The sequence below is a fragment of the Mchenga conophoros genome, linkage group LG4 (assembly GCF_057382185.1).
Source record: "Mchenga conophoros isolate Kocher_MC1m ecotype Shallow Benthic linkage group LG4, M_conophoros_male_GT1.1, whole genome shotgun sequence".
Classification (NCBI taxonomy): Eukaryota; Metazoa; Chordata; class Actinopteri; order Cichliformes; family Cichlidae; genus Mchenga; species Mchenga conophoros.
In genome coordinates, this window is record NC_140529.1 from 28,813,381 (window position 1) to 28,829,946 (window position 16,566).

General features: G+C 40.2%; 1 protein-coding gene across 2 annotated transcripts in view; it reads left to right on the plus strand.

The window, feature by feature from the left end:
• Positions 1-16,566, plus strand: part of col5a3a (collagen, type V, alpha 3a) — a 46,246-nt gene that overhangs the window by 17,886 nt on the left and 11,794 nt on the right. For both annotated transcript variants that reach the window (XM_085271563.1, XM_085271564.1), the window contains 40 exons: positions 18-134; positions 233-286; positions 373-414; positions 614-676; positions 2,051-2,125; positions 2,293-2,376; positions 2,519-2,575; positions 2,959-3,012; positions 3,160-3,213; positions 3,338-3,391; positions 3,967-4,020; positions 4,267-4,320; positions 4,848-4,892; positions 6,134-6,187; positions 6,380-6,424; positions 6,948-7,001; positions 7,493-7,537; positions 7,905-7,958; positions 8,755-8,799; positions 9,146-9,199; positions 9,660-9,704; positions 9,843-9,896; positions 10,006-10,113; positions 10,552-10,605; positions 10,947-11,000; positions 11,133-11,177; positions 11,392-11,445; positions 11,747-11,791; positions 11,901-11,954; positions 12,063-12,116; positions 12,248-12,301; positions 12,418-12,525; positions 12,784-12,873; positions 13,094-13,147; positions 13,344-13,451; positions 13,764-13,871; positions 13,957-14,010; positions 14,169-14,222; positions 14,323-14,430; positions 14,534-14,587. In XM_085271563.1, the coding sequence (XP_085127689.1) occupies positions 18-134; positions 233-286; positions 373-414; positions 614-676; positions 2,051-2,125; positions 2,293-2,376; positions 2,519-2,575; positions 2,959-3,012; positions 3,160-3,213; positions 3,338-3,391; positions 3,967-4,020; positions 4,267-4,320; positions 4,848-4,892; positions 6,134-6,187; positions 6,380-6,424; positions 6,948-7,001; positions 7,493-7,537; positions 7,905-7,958; positions 8,755-8,799; positions 9,146-9,199; positions 9,660-9,704; positions 9,843-9,896; positions 10,006-10,113; positions 10,552-10,605; positions 10,947-11,000; positions 11,133-11,177; positions 11,392-11,445; positions 11,747-11,791; positions 11,901-11,954; positions 12,063-12,116; positions 12,248-12,301; positions 12,418-12,525; positions 12,784-12,873; positions 13,094-13,147; positions 13,344-13,451; positions 13,764-13,871; positions 13,957-14,010; positions 14,169-14,222; positions 14,323-14,430; positions 14,534-14,587 (2,517 nt within the window). The remainder of the gene's footprint in view (positions 1-17; positions 135-232; positions 287-372; positions 415-613; positions 677-2,050; positions 2,126-2,292; positions 2,377-2,518; positions 2,576-2,958; positions 3,013-3,159; positions 3,214-3,337; positions 3,392-3,966; positions 4,021-4,266; positions 4,321-4,847; positions 4,893-6,133; positions 6,188-6,379; positions 6,425-6,947; positions 7,002-7,492; positions 7,538-7,904; positions 7,959-8,754; positions 8,800-9,145; positions 9,200-9,659; positions 9,705-9,842; positions 9,897-10,005; positions 10,114-10,551; positions 10,606-10,946; positions 11,001-11,132; positions 11,178-11,391; positions 11,446-11,746; positions 11,792-11,900; positions 11,955-12,062; positions 12,117-12,247; positions 12,302-12,417; positions 12,526-12,783; positions 12,874-13,093; positions 13,148-13,343; positions 13,452-13,763; positions 13,872-13,956; positions 14,011-14,168; positions 14,223-14,322; positions 14,431-14,533; positions 14,588-16,566) is intronic.

Genomic DNA, 16,566 nt, shown 5'->3' on the forward strand with positions numbered 1-16,566 from the left:
TTGTTATTCCTTAACAGATTCTTGAATATGAGGATTTCAAGAATGATACAGAGTTAGAGTATGAGGAGTATGAAATGTACGAGGATGGCTTTGACTTTGCAAAGCAGGAAAGGGCTCAGACATGGGATGGAGAGGTAAATCTCACAGTGACCTCATACATCAAGTGAGTGGTCATGCCTGTGTTAAGTGATTTCTGACAGTCCGCATCTTTTCATCTTTTACCCCTCCTCAGGGTAACCTCAGAGCAGAGAAAGGCCAGAAGGGAGAGCCAGCTATTCATGAACCGGTGAACTGTTACAGACTTTTAATGAATAGGCTAGTAGTTTGGCTATGAGTATGGAAAATAACTTGATACTCTCCATGTTTTTCTAGGGTACAATAGTGAAAGGACCCCCAGGGCTACCAGGGCCAGAGGTAAACAAATTCCACCTGAACTTTTCAGATGAGGTGCAAAATGCTGAGATTTTCAGTGTTAGACATTGTTATGCCTAACACTTGCACCTTAAGTTTTTGAACAGTAGTTAGTATGTAGAATTGATATGTATAGCCGATTATCGATTAAACGATTATTGCGTTTATGTAAGCAAATATGGACTAAATGTATCTTCCACAGGGGTCTCCTGGACCAGCTGGTCCAGTAGGACCTCCAGGACCCAGGGGAGATCCCGGTGACTTGGTGAGTGAGGTTTAGGACTTAGGTTCACTCATTAAATGTAGAGTGAATTAGTTTGACCTCAGTCTTTTCCATCACCTGTGAGACTCAACTCTGAATTTAACTGTGACCTTAATGTGAAACACATCCGCAGTATCAAGATGTCCTGGCTTGCTGAAATGAACCTGGGATTCATTTTGGCTCACAAATGTTGTTGTCTATGATTCATCATAGAAAATATGCCAAATTACATACAGAGACACCAGCAGATGCTCTGTCATTTCCTAGTAGCAGAAAAAAAACAAATTGAGTGGATGAATAAATGCTACTGCAACCACAAAGGAAAATTATCTTGCAGTTTTAGAGATAGAGTCGCACCTGAATCTTAATGAAACAAAGGCAAACTGACAAGCAGCACTAACAACATTCCTCCACCTTAGTGTTCACCTTGGCTTGATCTTTTGAGGAACTGCATCTGAACAGTTATTTAGTATTACATTTATTCCTATCACAGGACAATTTGACACTTTTATAGAGATAGAATATTTACTGGATTATTTTAATAGCCTAATGTAAATGCAACAACCCTTCTTCTTCACAGATCTTTACTTATCACATATAATGCTTTTGGATAGCTTAACTTTTATTCTAAGTATTACAAATGAAGATGTGAAAAGCATTATGGTGATACTCTACTGATGTTTATGCTCCAGCGTTTTGCCATGCTTTGACATAGACTTTCACGGACAATATCTTTAACGCACTATATAACACTTACTCAAGTCCACTTTGTCGACATATACTTCAGCAAATCATTAACACTTATTTTATTGGCTATTCTCAACGTGTTGTTATAAGGAAAGTTATTTACCCTTGAGATCACACAATTGTAAATATTTCTAATTATGTGTTACTGTTGGAAATGGTTTAAAAATTCAAGACTAAAGGCAACTTTTGGAAAAATATCATTGATTTATTAAAATATTCATTCAGTAGTCAGAAAATATAAAACAACTCACACAATGTGTATACAGAATATAAAGTCTTGTGTGTGGACGTGCATGTGTGCGTTTGTGAGACAAGCTGTAGAAACAAAGCAACATTTATTTTTTCAAAGATTGGATTGTTTTCCTCTTCGTCTACCTTCCAAGTGTTTCTCTTACTTTCTCCCAGTGATATGCTGCACACACCATAGAACTTTCATGATTTCACAGGACATCTTCTTGACTTGCATTGATTTCACAAGCTAAGTCACAACTGGATCTTGTGACATTTTAACCCCTAATCTTAAAAACAAAACCCATCCTCTTAAAATTCTCTCAATCTCTACTCTCTCAATCTTACTCACTCACTCACTGCCAAGCTATTTTTCTTCCCTTTCCTGTCTTCACTTTTCAGGGTCCCCCAGGACGGCCTGGTCTTTCCGGGGCTGATGGGATTCCAGGCCCTCCAGGAACACTGTTAATGCTACCAGTAAGACCTTAAACACACTGAAACATGCCCACACAAACGCACAAAGAGTACACTTTTTCCACATGTGGTGTAGTAGTAAGACCACAAGGGGGGGCTGTGTGACTGAACTAGCTTTATGCTTGGGAAATCTGCAGTGAGTAGTGACTTCTGCTTGTCATTGCCTCCAGTTTCAGTTTGGAGGTGATTCCCAGAAGGGGCCAGTGGTGTCCCCCCAGCAGGCCCAAGCACAAGCTATATTGCAACAGGCCAAGGTATAGTTCAAAGAAGCAAATTCACAATACAACATTACTGCATACTGAGATTTAGTTCTCCATCAGAATATTTTTTAGCATGCAGCAAGTCAGTAGGTACATTCTTTAGCTTACATAAAGCATAATGTTGTTTTTCTTTCAGATGTCACTCAGGGGGCCTCCAGGCCCGCTTGGTCTTACAGGGCGACCGGGCCCATTGGTATGAATCTCTCTCTCTGACCTTTATCAAATTTACATCATATCTCAAGGGCTCCTACGTCCTCTACCCCCAGCTTTAAACTCTATCTGACCAAGCTCAATCTCATGTCACTCTTTCCCACCCTAACCTCATCATTACGCTTGCTCGGTATATTTAAATTGAGAAATTTGTCTGTATTTCCAAAAAAACCCCCCCAAAAAACAACCAAAAAAAACCCAAGAGATGGAAAAATGAAACAATTTTTAGATGATTTATTTTCAGTTCATTCTTAATTTTTTGGTTTGGGTCTATATTTGAGGAGTATGTTTGTATACATGTATATACATTTGAAAAAGTTGAGTTTCCCCTCTTTGTCATGTCATGCATGACCTTTTATTTCCCAGGGTGATCCAGGTTCCTCTGGGCTCAAAGGAGAACGTGGAGAAAGTGGCTCTGCTGTAAGACTAGACATAATTTTTACCTCACGCCTACCTTGGATTATAGCCTCTTTATCTTTTTTGTCATGGTATTGATTTCCATTTGTCCTCTTGCCTTCCTTTTAACACCTTTTCCTATTTGTCTTGCTCTCTTCATTTGTCATGAAGGGACCACGCGGGTTGCCAGGCTCCCCTGGAATTAATGGGAGGCCAGGCAAGAGGGTGAGATATCTTAAATATTGGACATTTAAGTGCTGAAAACATTTATGTCTACAGCTTGTGTAAAAAGTATATTGTAGCGTAGAGTGGCCTACGGTGAATCAGATCTGGATGTTGTATCTCATAGGGCCGTGCTGGAGCGGACGGTGGTCGTGGCGCTCCAGGTGAAACTGGCACAAAGGTGAGTTTTTTTGTAATTATACTGAACTGCCCTTCAAATGAGCTACACCCAGTACACACACATTTGGCTCTTCTACAATCTCATTTAGATTGTGTGTTTGTGTGAATGCTGCATTGTAATTTGTAGGACGATATTATTGTTGTTCCTGTTAACTTTACTTGAATTCATTGTCCTGTTTCCATGAACACAGTAACACACATGTTTAGGTGGCGAGGTCTTAAACAATAACAAACTATCTCCACTTGCAAGAGTAAGCCTTTAGGTGTCGAGTGTCCCCCAGCTTATTATACGTTACTGACAACAAGGCAACTCAATATATAAGAGCTGCAGGAAGCGCTTAGTAAAAAACTCAGTCTTCCCTGATGTGTCTGACAGAACAGCAGAGTCTTTATCAGTCAAAGCAGCATTTTAGCAGACCTACAGCTAATCTTCACACTTTCTCTTCCCGATGCACAGTCTGAGCAGATGGGAGGCTCTGCCAGGGGAGACTTTCACTACAATTCTGCTAATGTTTACACATTACCATATGTGTGTGTTTCAGGGTTTAATGCACTTGGTTCTCTATTACTTTGCAGGGCGACAGGGGTTTTGACGGCCTCCCAGGTCTCCCAGGAAACAAGGGGCACAGAGTGAGTTACGTTTGGCTACTTGATACAGTCACTGTACTTCAAGCACTTAGTCATTCAGACACCAACATGATAACATAGCATGCATGAATACCTTACACATCGTATAGCAGATGTTTATTTCCATTATGTGACTGTAATGGTTGTTGTGACTTCTGTGATGACAGGGTGCACTAAAAAAAAGCATTCGCTATAAACAGAACATACCTAAACATCTTGAGGCTTGTCGCTAATGCTTTTTTCTTGTAGGGGGACAGAGGAAAGCCTGGTCCTCAGGGGCCTGTCGGGGAACCAGGAGAGAGGGTAAGTGTGCAATGCCTCTCAAAATTTAATTTCACGCTGAAAATAGTTTTTCTAATTTTTCTGTTATGGAAAGTTAAAGGGAAGGTCTTCACAGAGCATTAAATAAAACCATTTATTCAGTTAACCACGACATGTCGAAGCAGACTTCACAGTAGATGAAAGGTCTATATTATAACTTCCTGCTTTTTTTATTTCCGCTTGGCTAGCCTGAGTTCATTTGGTAACTACATTTGCAAAATACATTAAAAAGCTAGCTAATACAACCCTGCAATAGAATTGAAAATATGAAAGATAGAAGCTCTGTCAGGATAGTATCAATTTATGCAAGCTGGCGGGTAAGGTTTGAGAGGGCGGTCTATTAGTCTTTGCTCAAAGATAGTTGAGCCTTATCTGTCAGGCAGTGAATTTCTTTAATGAGCTATTTCCACAGATTATGTCTCTGGGGATATAAATGTATCCCTGCCTAAGGTTGAGTAAGAAAGGCACACAAAATCTGTGTCGAATGTGTGTCCTTCCTTTTATTTTAGGGATCTAATGGACCTGTTGGGCCACGAGGGCAACCAGGCGAACCTGTGAGTATCCACATACAGAAAAATTAAATGTGATATTGTTTATATATGTAGTTACACATCACAGCATGTCTCTAATGAAAATATTTATTTTGTAGCGTTCCTCGACGGGATAAATTCTTGATTCAAAGGATGCATTAATCTATGCATTAGTCTGTGCTTTAAACGCTCTTTAATACAGAAATAAAATAAAAAACTAGTAAAACAGAAACCGATTTCTCCAGCAAACCCAGAGGGGATTGCCGGTGATTACTTTATTTAGCAGCTGACTGAAGTTTCTGCCCAAAGCATACAGCAGAACTTACACAAGTATAAACTGTGCTGCTTGTATTTCTCATGTACAGAAACACTGAACAATATTTTGCAATACACAGCGCCTAGTTAAAAACACTAGGACAGTCACACCTTATTAAAGTAACACTGTCACAGGGTTCACCTTTGCATTATAAATGAAAAGGTCACTGAAAAAAGGCATCTCAAATACAAAGGTATAGCATTCTAGTTCTGTCATAGAGATTATACCTAGAGATTACTATAGGATCCCTGAAAGATTTTAACAGCACCACTGAAGAGGCTGTCGTTTTTGTGCATCTGCAGTGAACATTGGTTAATTGGTTATGAGTCACACTGTCTTTCTCCCCGTAGATGAGGTTAGGGCTCAGCAGGGTTCTGTCCCTCCAAATGGATCACTGAGTGCAGGAAGAAACGGAGCGCAGTAAGACATGTTGGGAAAACTGTGCTCAACTACAAAGTCGTAGGAGAGGAGAGGATTTAACTGTTGATGAGAGCGAGGAAGATAGAAAAAGTGACACAGTAAGAGACAAACACAAGACAGAAATTTGTTTGGTGGTGAATGAGATAAGAGAGATGGAGTGAGGAAAGTGGAAAGAGAGAGTAGGAGAGAGAAGAGATAAAATCCTGGCCCGAATGATTATATTTCCATATCAATCACTTCCCAGGAGATCACAGATGTGGCTTTGGAACAGGTGGCTTGGCCAGCCTACAAAGAGGAAGGCTGACAAAAACAGAGCACACAAACACACTCATGCTAACAGGCTAGCACAGTCTCCGTGGCTAGCACATACAAAGCAGATGCATGCACACACACACACCAAAGTGTATTATGTCTCTCCTTGTTTTTCTCCCTCTCCTTAGTTTTTATTCATGATTTAGTATTCCACTCTCATTCAGTCTCATCATGAATGCAGGCTAGCTGCTGACTATTTGCTGTGTTTTGTCTCCAGGGTCCTCGAGGTCTTGTTGGGCCAAGGGGGCCACCTGGCCCACCTGGGCAACCGGTAAGTCAACATCGACTGAATTACAGGATCAAAGCTATTCAGCTGCTTCAACTCTATAAAGGCCTCTCTATTGCATGAATCATCGATATGCAAGATGGACAAGAAAACTGTCGAACTATCTCCATATTTTGATCAAACTTTGACATTAAATTTGCTGTTTTCTAACATTTATTGACATGCATTTTTTGTCAGGGAATTCAAGGAACTGATGGAGTACCAGGGTCAAAGGGCAACCCGGTCAGTCACATCTTCTCAAACCTACTATTATGTACCAATGATTACTGGCTTTATTTACACTAGAAAAATCATAGCAACTTAGGTTTAACTGCTAATGGAAATATTAACCAGTCATGTGATGGTAAATGGCCTGTATTTGTATAGCGCTTTTCTAGTCCCTAAGGACCCCAAAGCGCTTTACACAACCTGTCATCCACCCATTCACACACACATTCACACACTGGTGATGGCAAGCTACAATGTAGCCACAGCCACCCTGGGGCGCACTGACAGAGGCGAGGCTGCCGGACACTGGCGCCACCGGGCCCTCTGACCACCACCAGTAGGCAACGGGTGAAGTGTCTTGCCCAAGGACACAACGACCGAGACTGTCCAAGCCGGGGCTTGAACCAGCAACCTTCCGATTACAAGGCGAACTCCCAACTCTTGAGCCACGATCGCCCCATGTGATGTCAGCATACAACCATTGGACCAAGATCATGTGAAGACAGACTGTATGATCACCAGGGTTTCTTGTTCTTAGGGTCCAATTGGAGAGATGGGGCCCCCAGGTCAACAGGGGAATCCTGGAGTGCAGGTATTTCATCATCAGAAAAGTTACTTTGAGAGTTAATCGCCTCAGTATTACACAGTTGGCATCGAGAATGCATTTTCTGTGCATGAAGACTTGTTTCTTTGCATTGTTACTCCATCTCACGGTTTACTTGCTCTTCTCTAGGTTTAAAAAGTATCTTTGGCCTTTTGGGCATATAAAAATTAATTATACATTTGCATGACTCAATAAAGGATTCAATATAAGAGGCTGTTTTGTTAGTTAACGAAAGGACTGTTTCAGTAGAAACAACATTTTGTACCCGACAGCAACAAAGTGTCATTTTAAAATGCTGTCAATGACATTACAGTCATGTAAAGAAGTGTTTGTCATATTTTCAGATAGATCCTATTATTATTATTCACGGCTCTTACATAAATGCACCATATTAAAACACACAGAGTCATGCAAATCTAGGCTCCCAGCCGTCTGCTAAACGCAACACTTAACTTGATTGATGCTTTGTTTTGGTGTAGGGCTTGCCTGGTCCTCAGGGTCCCATTGGATTGCCAGGAGAGAAGGTAGGGAGCATGTCTCTCACTTAATTTTAAAATTAAAGCTGTGCCCTTATGAACCCTGTCATCACACACTCAAAGGAGACAGGCTGAACAGGGGAGTATGACCAAGCCACTTCTGGCTCCCATTCAGGCAATGTGGAGCTAGACAAGAAATCAATACACAAGAAACACACACAGGCATAACAGACACCTGGGACAGTCTTGGGTGCTGCACATCATAAAGCCAGACTGATAAAAGAAATAATAAAGACTTGGTCACAAATACAATATGTAGCAGCAAAGTGGAAATTTTGTTCACTCAGTGATGAGTTGAGGTTTTATGCATCTGAAGCTTGACTCTAGTATTAATACCTCTTTATGTCCCATACAGGGTCCCCAGGGGAAACAAGGCATGCAGGGACTGCCAGGCATTGACGGACCTCCCGTAAGTAACACGCAAACCTGTGTCTGTGCACAACTTATATTCAGTATCAGAGTTTTCTACTGATGCACCAGTCACCATCAGCTGATGTACTGCAATCAGTTTAAACATAGCATTTATGTACAGATTTTAATAAATAAGCCTATTTATTAATTTTTAATAGTATCTAGACAAAGATACTAGCTTATGAAACAGAGAGTTGTTTACCCACTGCATCTGTTTCATTTTTAAGTTTAAATTCTAAAACTTCCTTTTTTTCCATTTTAAATCATCCTTTTTATATGTTTTTATTTTTTAATTTCTCTGTAAAGCACTTTGAATCACCTTGTTGTTGAATTGTGCAATATAAATAAACTTGCCTTGCAAATTAAGCAAACTGTGTATGCATACAGCTGTTTGTATGTAGACACACACACACACACACACAATGCAGAAAAGTAGGCAAGGATTAAATTGGCTAACCTACACTTTCTGTGGTTTGCCGGTAGGGGGACATAGGAGGCATTTTCTGAAATGGATCCAAGGATCCAAGGCAAGGCATTTTGAATAATAGTCATTTTACAGTGAAGCTTTTCTCATTTACAAGGATTAATTTTAGACGGAAGTCAAACACATTTTTATACATAATGGTTCTTGTATTACTTTTTTGCAAAACTTGGTGAGATATAATGGTGCTTCACTCTCAGCCCTGATGCAGCTTCCTGCTTTTCACTTTTCAAACAGAAATTCCTATGTTGAGGTGATATAATAATCATGTATTTTACTGATAAGTCAAACGGGTACTTTTGTTCCTGCTTAGGGTCACCCAGGAAGAGAGGGCCCCCCAGGAGAAAAAGGCATCCAAGTGGGTATCTGCATGTCTGAAGCTTGTCTATTGCAGTAATGGATCAAGATATCAAAATGCCAATGTCATATTTTTTTTTCCAAATCTACATCTGTGTATTAACATTAAGGCTTATCATTATGATCATTGTGTCCCTACAATGCCATCTTTATTATAAAAAAGCCTAAGTCCATTAGTGTAAGCAGCATGCACTCAGATTCATCCGCTTGTCTTGTTTCCTTTTTGTCTGACAAGAGAAAAAGTCACTGAGTGCATTGTTTATCCATATCTAATAAGAGAATTGCCTCTTTGCTGGCTAGTTCTTATTTTAAAAAGAGTACTATAATAATGTTATATTTTCATGTAGGGTTTACCAGGGGCTCAGGGACCAGTTGGTTACCCAGGGATTCGGGGAGTAAAGGTGAGACAATGATGGACAAGCTACATGGTGACACATGGAGGGAGAGCACCTCAGTTCTCAAGGGGACTGCCAATAGACAAATGAGAAGCATTTGATGGATAGAACAAATGTTACATACAGTAGTAAAGTAGTCCATTTTGACTGACTATGCTTTTGAAAGAGTGGAATAAAATATGAAGTTGTCATAGAAAGGCTTTCTGCTTGGGTTTGGGTTTCTTAAATCCTCCAGGGGAAGCCCTTGTTGGATTTTTTACCATGAAATGAATGTAATGCCAATAACTGCTGGAAAATGGATCAATTTTATGTAAAGAGAAAATCAATAGAGATTTACAGTTGTTTTATTTTAAGTTGATTCATTTGTGATAATACAGGTGAGTTGCATAATATATAAAGTCCAGAGTCTTTTTCTTGAATGTTGGTTTCTTAGTTTTCTTAAACTGGATGTTTTTGTTTTTCAAAGGGAGCAGATGGAGTTCGAGGTCTAAAGGGGAGCAAAGGAGAGAAAGTGAGTGACATAGATTGTGAACTTCTCTTTTTCTGCTGATGCCCAAACAATGGATTGCAACTACAAGGACACTTGACAAATTTTATCGTTATGATGGTGTTTAAAGTCCAGTTATTACCACTTCACAATGAATGACAGGGAGAAGATGGCTTCCCTGGGTTCAAGGGTGACATGGGTGTCAAGGGAGACATGGTGAGAGTGACATCTAATAACAAGCCTCTATGTTGTTTTCTCTTAGTTATTGTCTTTTGACTAAGATACATTTTTCTTACTTGCTTTCTGCTCTCATTCATGACTTCAGGGTGATAATGGAGTTACAGGTCCTCGTGGAGAAGATGGACCAGAGGGATCAAAGGGTCAAGCTGGACCCATAGGAGATACTGGTGCTTCAGGGATATCTGGCGAGAAGGTGGAGCTATTAAAAAAAAAACAACAAACAAACATTTTTCTTCAAGATAGACTGCCAAAGAAGAAAACTTGTATCTAACTGAGCAGCGAAGTTATGTATTAGTTTTGCTTAGTTTTCAGTTATTTAATGACAAACCTTTCCTATAAAATCACAGTTTAAAATTTCACAAAAATACTGAACATATGGATTTTAATGGCCTTACATTTATTACGACGCATTATACCCCAGTCCTGAGGCGAAATTGCCACTGCACCGGTGTGCATGTATTAGCTATTAATCTTTATGTCATCACTTTATGCAATAATATAGACATTGCTTGCTGGTTTGGCACAATAATAATGTGTAGTACATTATAAATATCTTGACTGGTTATGGGTTTTTCTATTTAATACTTGCCTTATTTCTTCCTTCTCAATTTTTTGTCTTTTCTCTCTCCAGGGTAACCTTGGAGTGCCCGGTTTGCCAGGATACCCAGGAAGACAAGGTCCTAAGGTGATTTAGTGTTGATGGGCTATTATGATCAGTTAATGTATCCCCTGGTCCTTTATCAGAGCTTTAAGAAGAAAGATGTGTGTCACTGGCTGGACTGTTTCCTGTCTGATTAAAAATAAAGGATGATGAATAGCATATTAAAAAAGGCTATTTTATTTATAGTTCATTAGTGACATCAGTTCATTACATGTTGATGAATGGTGTGTTTAAGGCTGTGTTGAGCTCATGGATTAGATTTGCTTTAATTTGATACAGTAGTTAATTATAAGTTAATGAGACATTAGGGGTGATGTCTGATAAATGGAGGGCTGAGGCTGATTAACCTCTACTTGTGTCTCCAGGGATCACTTGGCTTCCCTGGTGTGGCCGGGGTCCCAGGAGAGAAAGGACGAAGGGTGAGAGCTATATGAACATTTTAATACACATTACATTCTGACTTTCACACGATTTGCATTTACATTTATTATGTAGGGGATATGTATTTGAAGTAACTGACTGATGAATACTTGTTACCCTTTACAATGCAGGGCCCAGCTGGTCAGCAAGGCACCGGTGGGCAAAGAGGTCCTACTGTGAGTACAGCTTTAGGTGCCCTGCCTACACACCATTTTATTTTAATATAGAAACCCAAGTATACTCAGTCTAATTATATATGGTATATCAATGTGATAACTTGTGACTCACACGGTTACATCACTACAATGTTGTCATATTACAACATATTTGTGTTCCACCTCCTGATAATTCATCAATGTGCTAATAAGCCTGCTGTTTGTTTTCCAATAGGGAGCCCACGGGGGAAGAGGAGGAAAGGGACCAACTGGAAAGCCTGGAGAAAAGGTACATGTAGTGTCATAAACAAAGATTATGTCCATGCACACATTTACACACACCTGGCTAACTCATAAAGTATGGATTAATGCTTTGACAAAGTGCAAACTGGTTGTTGCTTTGCAATTCTTGATGGCAGGCCATCTGGCATGCTACTGTCTAGAAGGGGATACTTCAATTTATACTCTCACCCTCAAAGAGCAATTTGGGAAAGCTAAAAATTTGTTGGCAGTCCGAAAACTAAAAATGTTTGAGTTGAGTTTGAGTCTAGCTATACATTCATTTGCCTTTTGCCTTTTTAATTTGTTAGGGTGCTGCTGGACAAGATGGTCCTCCAGGGTCCCCTGGAGAACAGGTAATGTTTTTAACTACTTCATAATAAATATGATACATTTAGCACCTTTTTTTTGTGTGTGAAATCTTGGCATCATAGCTATGTTTTGATAACCTGCCTTATCTGTTAGGGTCCTCGAGGACCACAGGGAAGACACGGTGAACCAGGACCTAAAGGGCCTAATGTGAGTGGGCTACAATGTGTTTGTCCTTTGGTTTACTTTACCCAATATTTATATTGACCTTTGATGATTTGTTTATTATAGTCATATCAGAAAATTCTTCTTTTGCAGGGTCCACCTGGAAAGGATGGAATACCAGGCCATCCAGGTCAGAGGGGAGAACCAGTGAGTCACTTTTGATCTACTGTAAACAATTGATAAAAACACAATGCCTTTTGATAATCAATCATCATATAAAAGGATCAGCTCCCCTCAATTGTGACAGAGGGTCACAACTAGCACTTCTTTTTCTGTAGGGCTTCCAAGGAAAGAATGGGCCCCCAGGCCCCCCGGGTGTGGTTGGACCACAGGTAAGAAAATCAACAATTTTTAATTCAATTTTTAATAAACTGGTTGTTTTTCACAAATGACATCTACAATAACTACCTACCATCTGCTATGTGCTGTATGCTATGGTTGCTTTTAGGGCAAATCTGGTGAGACAGGACCAACAGGAGATAGAGGTCATCCAGGTGCACCAGGGCCACCAGGTGAGCATGGTTTACCAGGAACTGCCGGAAAAGAGGGTGCCAAGGTGAGTACTTTTCATCATGATGTTTGGCTCATAATCACCTACCAGTATTGCCTTATCACTGTTATATTAGATAAAGCCCAAAGACTCTCTCAGCACTGCCAGAATATCTCTTGGATCTCATCCTGTCCTCTAATTTTCTAATAAACAACACATGAAACCAGACAGTTTCGAGTGTATGATGGCCTATAAGTGATAAATGTTCTTCCTTGGTGTGACTGTCTGGTTGGTATATGAAGGCCAATTATTTGCTCTTTCTAGGGAGACCCAGGTCCATTAGGTGCCCCTGGGAAGAGTGGCCCTGTTGGGCTTAAAGGCTTCAGAGGGAGCAGAGGGACGCCTGGCCAAACAGTAACAAAAATTTTCATATACCTAATATCTATACTGTGCTGACTGCTAACAGCAATTGATGAGTCAGGTTTTTGCACTTAATTAGAGTACTTACATTTACTATAGGTACTCTAATTCATGTGATTGCCTTTAGATCCCAAGTTAAGAATTTTGCAAATTAAAGGTGTAAAAAGATTTGTTGTCCCAGGATTGTGAAGGCTGTTTGTTTCTGTGTCTCCAGGGTCCTGCAGGTTTGAAGGGGGGAGAAGGCCTACCAGGTGTCGCTGGACCTATTGTACGTCTAATTTGTTGAAATTGCTTTCCCATCCTATTCCCTGCTCCATTTTCTGCCGCTATGTTTTATAGAATACTAGGACATATGAAGCAGGAGGCTGTTTCCATGGTGACCAGTGATCGTGACCGTTGCGTTAAATCAAATAGTGAATCATGTGATATAGTTCTCTCACCTCGCTATCTCTTCTTTTTTCCAGGGTTCCACTGGAGAGAGGGGTCCCGCTGGGCCGGCTGGCGCTATTGGCCAGCCAGGACGCCCTGGCGGCATTGGTCCTGCTGGGCCGATGGGAGAGAAAGGCGAGCCAGTAAGATTTGGAACATTGCTAATTTTGTTTCTTACGCAACAATGTCCACTAACACGTATGGTACAATCACCTCCCACCACTGGGTAATAAGCAACGTGTGCTCTCACTTTGGAATGTGATATTATGAGCCAGAGAGCAGGAGAAAGGTAAAGAAGACAGTGAGAGGATATATAAGTGTGATCATGTCTGCTTTCCTGAAAGTGGGTTTTTTTTCCTGGTGTGACACATTAATCAATGTGTTGTGTTGCTTAATGAGAATAACAGTTATAATATATAATATAGATATATGCTGTTTTGCTATCTGTTTGCTAGGGAGAGAAAGGACCTCCAGGGCCAGCTGGGCGTGATGGAGAACTGGGACCAAGAGGGCTGCCAGGGGCTGCAGGACCTCCTGGGCCTCCAGGGGAGGATGGAGACAAGGTGTAGTGAACAGTTAACATCTGCAATCTTTGTTCTTGCTGATTTTTGGACTTAGTTTTTCATGTGTTTGCACTTACCTTGATAGGGAGAAACAGGAGTACCAGGCCAGAAGGGTAGCAAAGGAGACAAAGGGGAAGCTGTGAGTATGCGTTTTTAAGTATAAGCATGACTGTGAATCACCAGGAGGTGGGGGATAAAGGGTTATGAATGATTTGTCATAATTTAGAAAGCCTGAGCCTTTAATCGTGTTCTTCCATCAGTAAATATGTATTGAACTTTCAGTCCGCTCCTTTATAGGGACCCCCAGGACCTGTTGGAATTCAAGGACCTGTGGGTCAGCCAGGACTGCCGGTATGTGCCACAATTTAAAAACAATAAAAAAACCCATAAAGGTTGGCTTGAACTGTGCAATTGTGCAATGCGGACTTGTCTGCGTCTGTGTTTGTTTTAGGGTGCAGATGGTGAACCAGGTCCTCGTGGGCAGCAGGGCATGAATGGGGCAAAAGGAGATGAAGGACCTAGAGGCTTTAAGGGAGGATCTGGTCCTTCTGGACTACAGGTAAAAAAAAAAAAGCACTGAATTTCAAGAGTGACTATGTCTCCATAATTATAATAGAGTATTTCCTTTCCCTTCTCATGCCTATCACTATACTTCTTTGTAGGGAATGCCAGGACCACCAGGGGAGAAAGGAGAGAGTGGGCATGTTGGCTCAATGGTGAATACTGCACAGCAATCTCAGCACATACATCATTCATCTCATGTCCATTAGGTCCACTGCTGCTTTCAGGTTGCTTCTGACTCATCACTTCTCTGAGATCTTACATCATTATCTTTTTGACTACCCATAATCTTTTTCAGTATTAAACACTATTTCTCACTTCATCTAAAAACCTTTAAATATGTTTCTTTAATTTTTTCACTTTATCAAGAACAGTTTAATCTCTTTGAAAACTGTATCTGTATGTATGTATTTAGTAATGGGAAACAATTATTTACAAGAAAGATATTAGACCATAGGATCGGTAGCCTTTGCAAATAGTGTGTAAATTTACACTTTACACATTCACATGATATACATTTTTCCTCATCCATGATGAGGAAATTGGGCATTACAGTGGTGCAGTGGTTATCACTGTCACCTCACAGCAAGAAGGTTTGAATCCCAGTGCAAAGACATGCAATTATCTGAGTTATATTATTTGATGATTTTAAATTGGCTGTAGGTGTGAGTGCAAATTTCAGGCTGTCTAGCATGTCCAGCGTGTAACCCTCATCTCGTCCTATGACAGCTGGGATAGGCTTCAGCCCCCACTCTAGCCCCGAGTTGGATAAGTGGAGGAAAATGGTCTTATTAGCATTATTATGTGTGAGATTATAGAAGTTATTGCCCAGCTCATACAAATGAAACTGCTTTTTCTTGGTCCCAGCATTCCTTTTGACTTATTACTTTTGCATTTTCCCGCGGAACAACAAATACCATCCCCTTTCTGTGGGACTAAAAGGAGATGGAAAGACAAAGCTGGCAAGATTAGAATAATTCATTAAAAAATGCACCACTATTTAGTTCATTATGTTTTGTTACAATTTCTGTTTCTGGATAGATATACACAGCTGCACAAAAATAATAGAATATCTATGAGTATGATAGTTTTCTCCAGGACAATAAACATAAAAAGAATTAAAGAAAGAATAAGTGATGAAATTCAGTAAGTGTATAATAGAATATGTCTTTATTTTAGAGAGATGGCTCCAATGAAAAGATGTAATAGCTAAATGTTATTTTAGGATATACATTTTTTCTTTAAATTGCTTATTATGGGAAAAAAAAGACTTCTAATGAGACAACAAAGGAGGCAAAATTGTTTTATTTTTAAGATTCTGGTGTTTGTATTGCACAGTTTTAAGGTATCTGCAGTCAATAGTTGGTACACAGACGCCCCACCTGAGCTTTAATTAGTACTACCTATTTAGTTCATTAGCACCAGCTGTGCTGAATCTGCTGCTGCAGTTTAAACTTGTGAGTCACCCTTTCCTCTGCCGATAATCATTAACATTTACCACCCTGAAATTGGGGGATGTGTTGTTGCGTGGGGCTGGTTTTTCTGAGGTCAGTGATTAGTGCTGATGTTTTTACAAGAGGTAAGACTGATATCCAAAGAAAATCCAGTCTTGGCTTTTCCAGTTTATTGTGAGCCAAATGCACACAAATTAAAGAGGAGTCAACTACATCCTGAAATAAGGGTGTTCTGTCAAAGCTTGTGTAGGTTTTCTGTGGATACACTGGTCTCCTTTCACTGTCGAAAGAAATGCACATTAGATTAAGTGGTGATTCTAAATTGGTTTTATTTATGGATGTGAGTGGGAATCACTGTATGTGTCCCTGCAATGGACTGGCAACCTTCCTAGGATGCCCAACACCTCCTGGCCAGTGATAGCTGAGCTCCAGCTGCTCTGGGACCTCATGTGGACAAGTGCTTAAGAAAATGCCTCCAGTAGTGTTCCCCTTAAAACATGCTTGAAAACCGTAATAGCTGACAAATTCCACCTTGGAGGAATTTATGAAAACCTAGCTATATTTGTGTTTTCCCAATAACAGACATTTTGATACGCAGGCAGTGTGACTTGTCATAACAGCAAAAGCACAAGTGAAACTAATAATGTTAACTACGGTTCCGCTCCAGGTAATGATCCCAG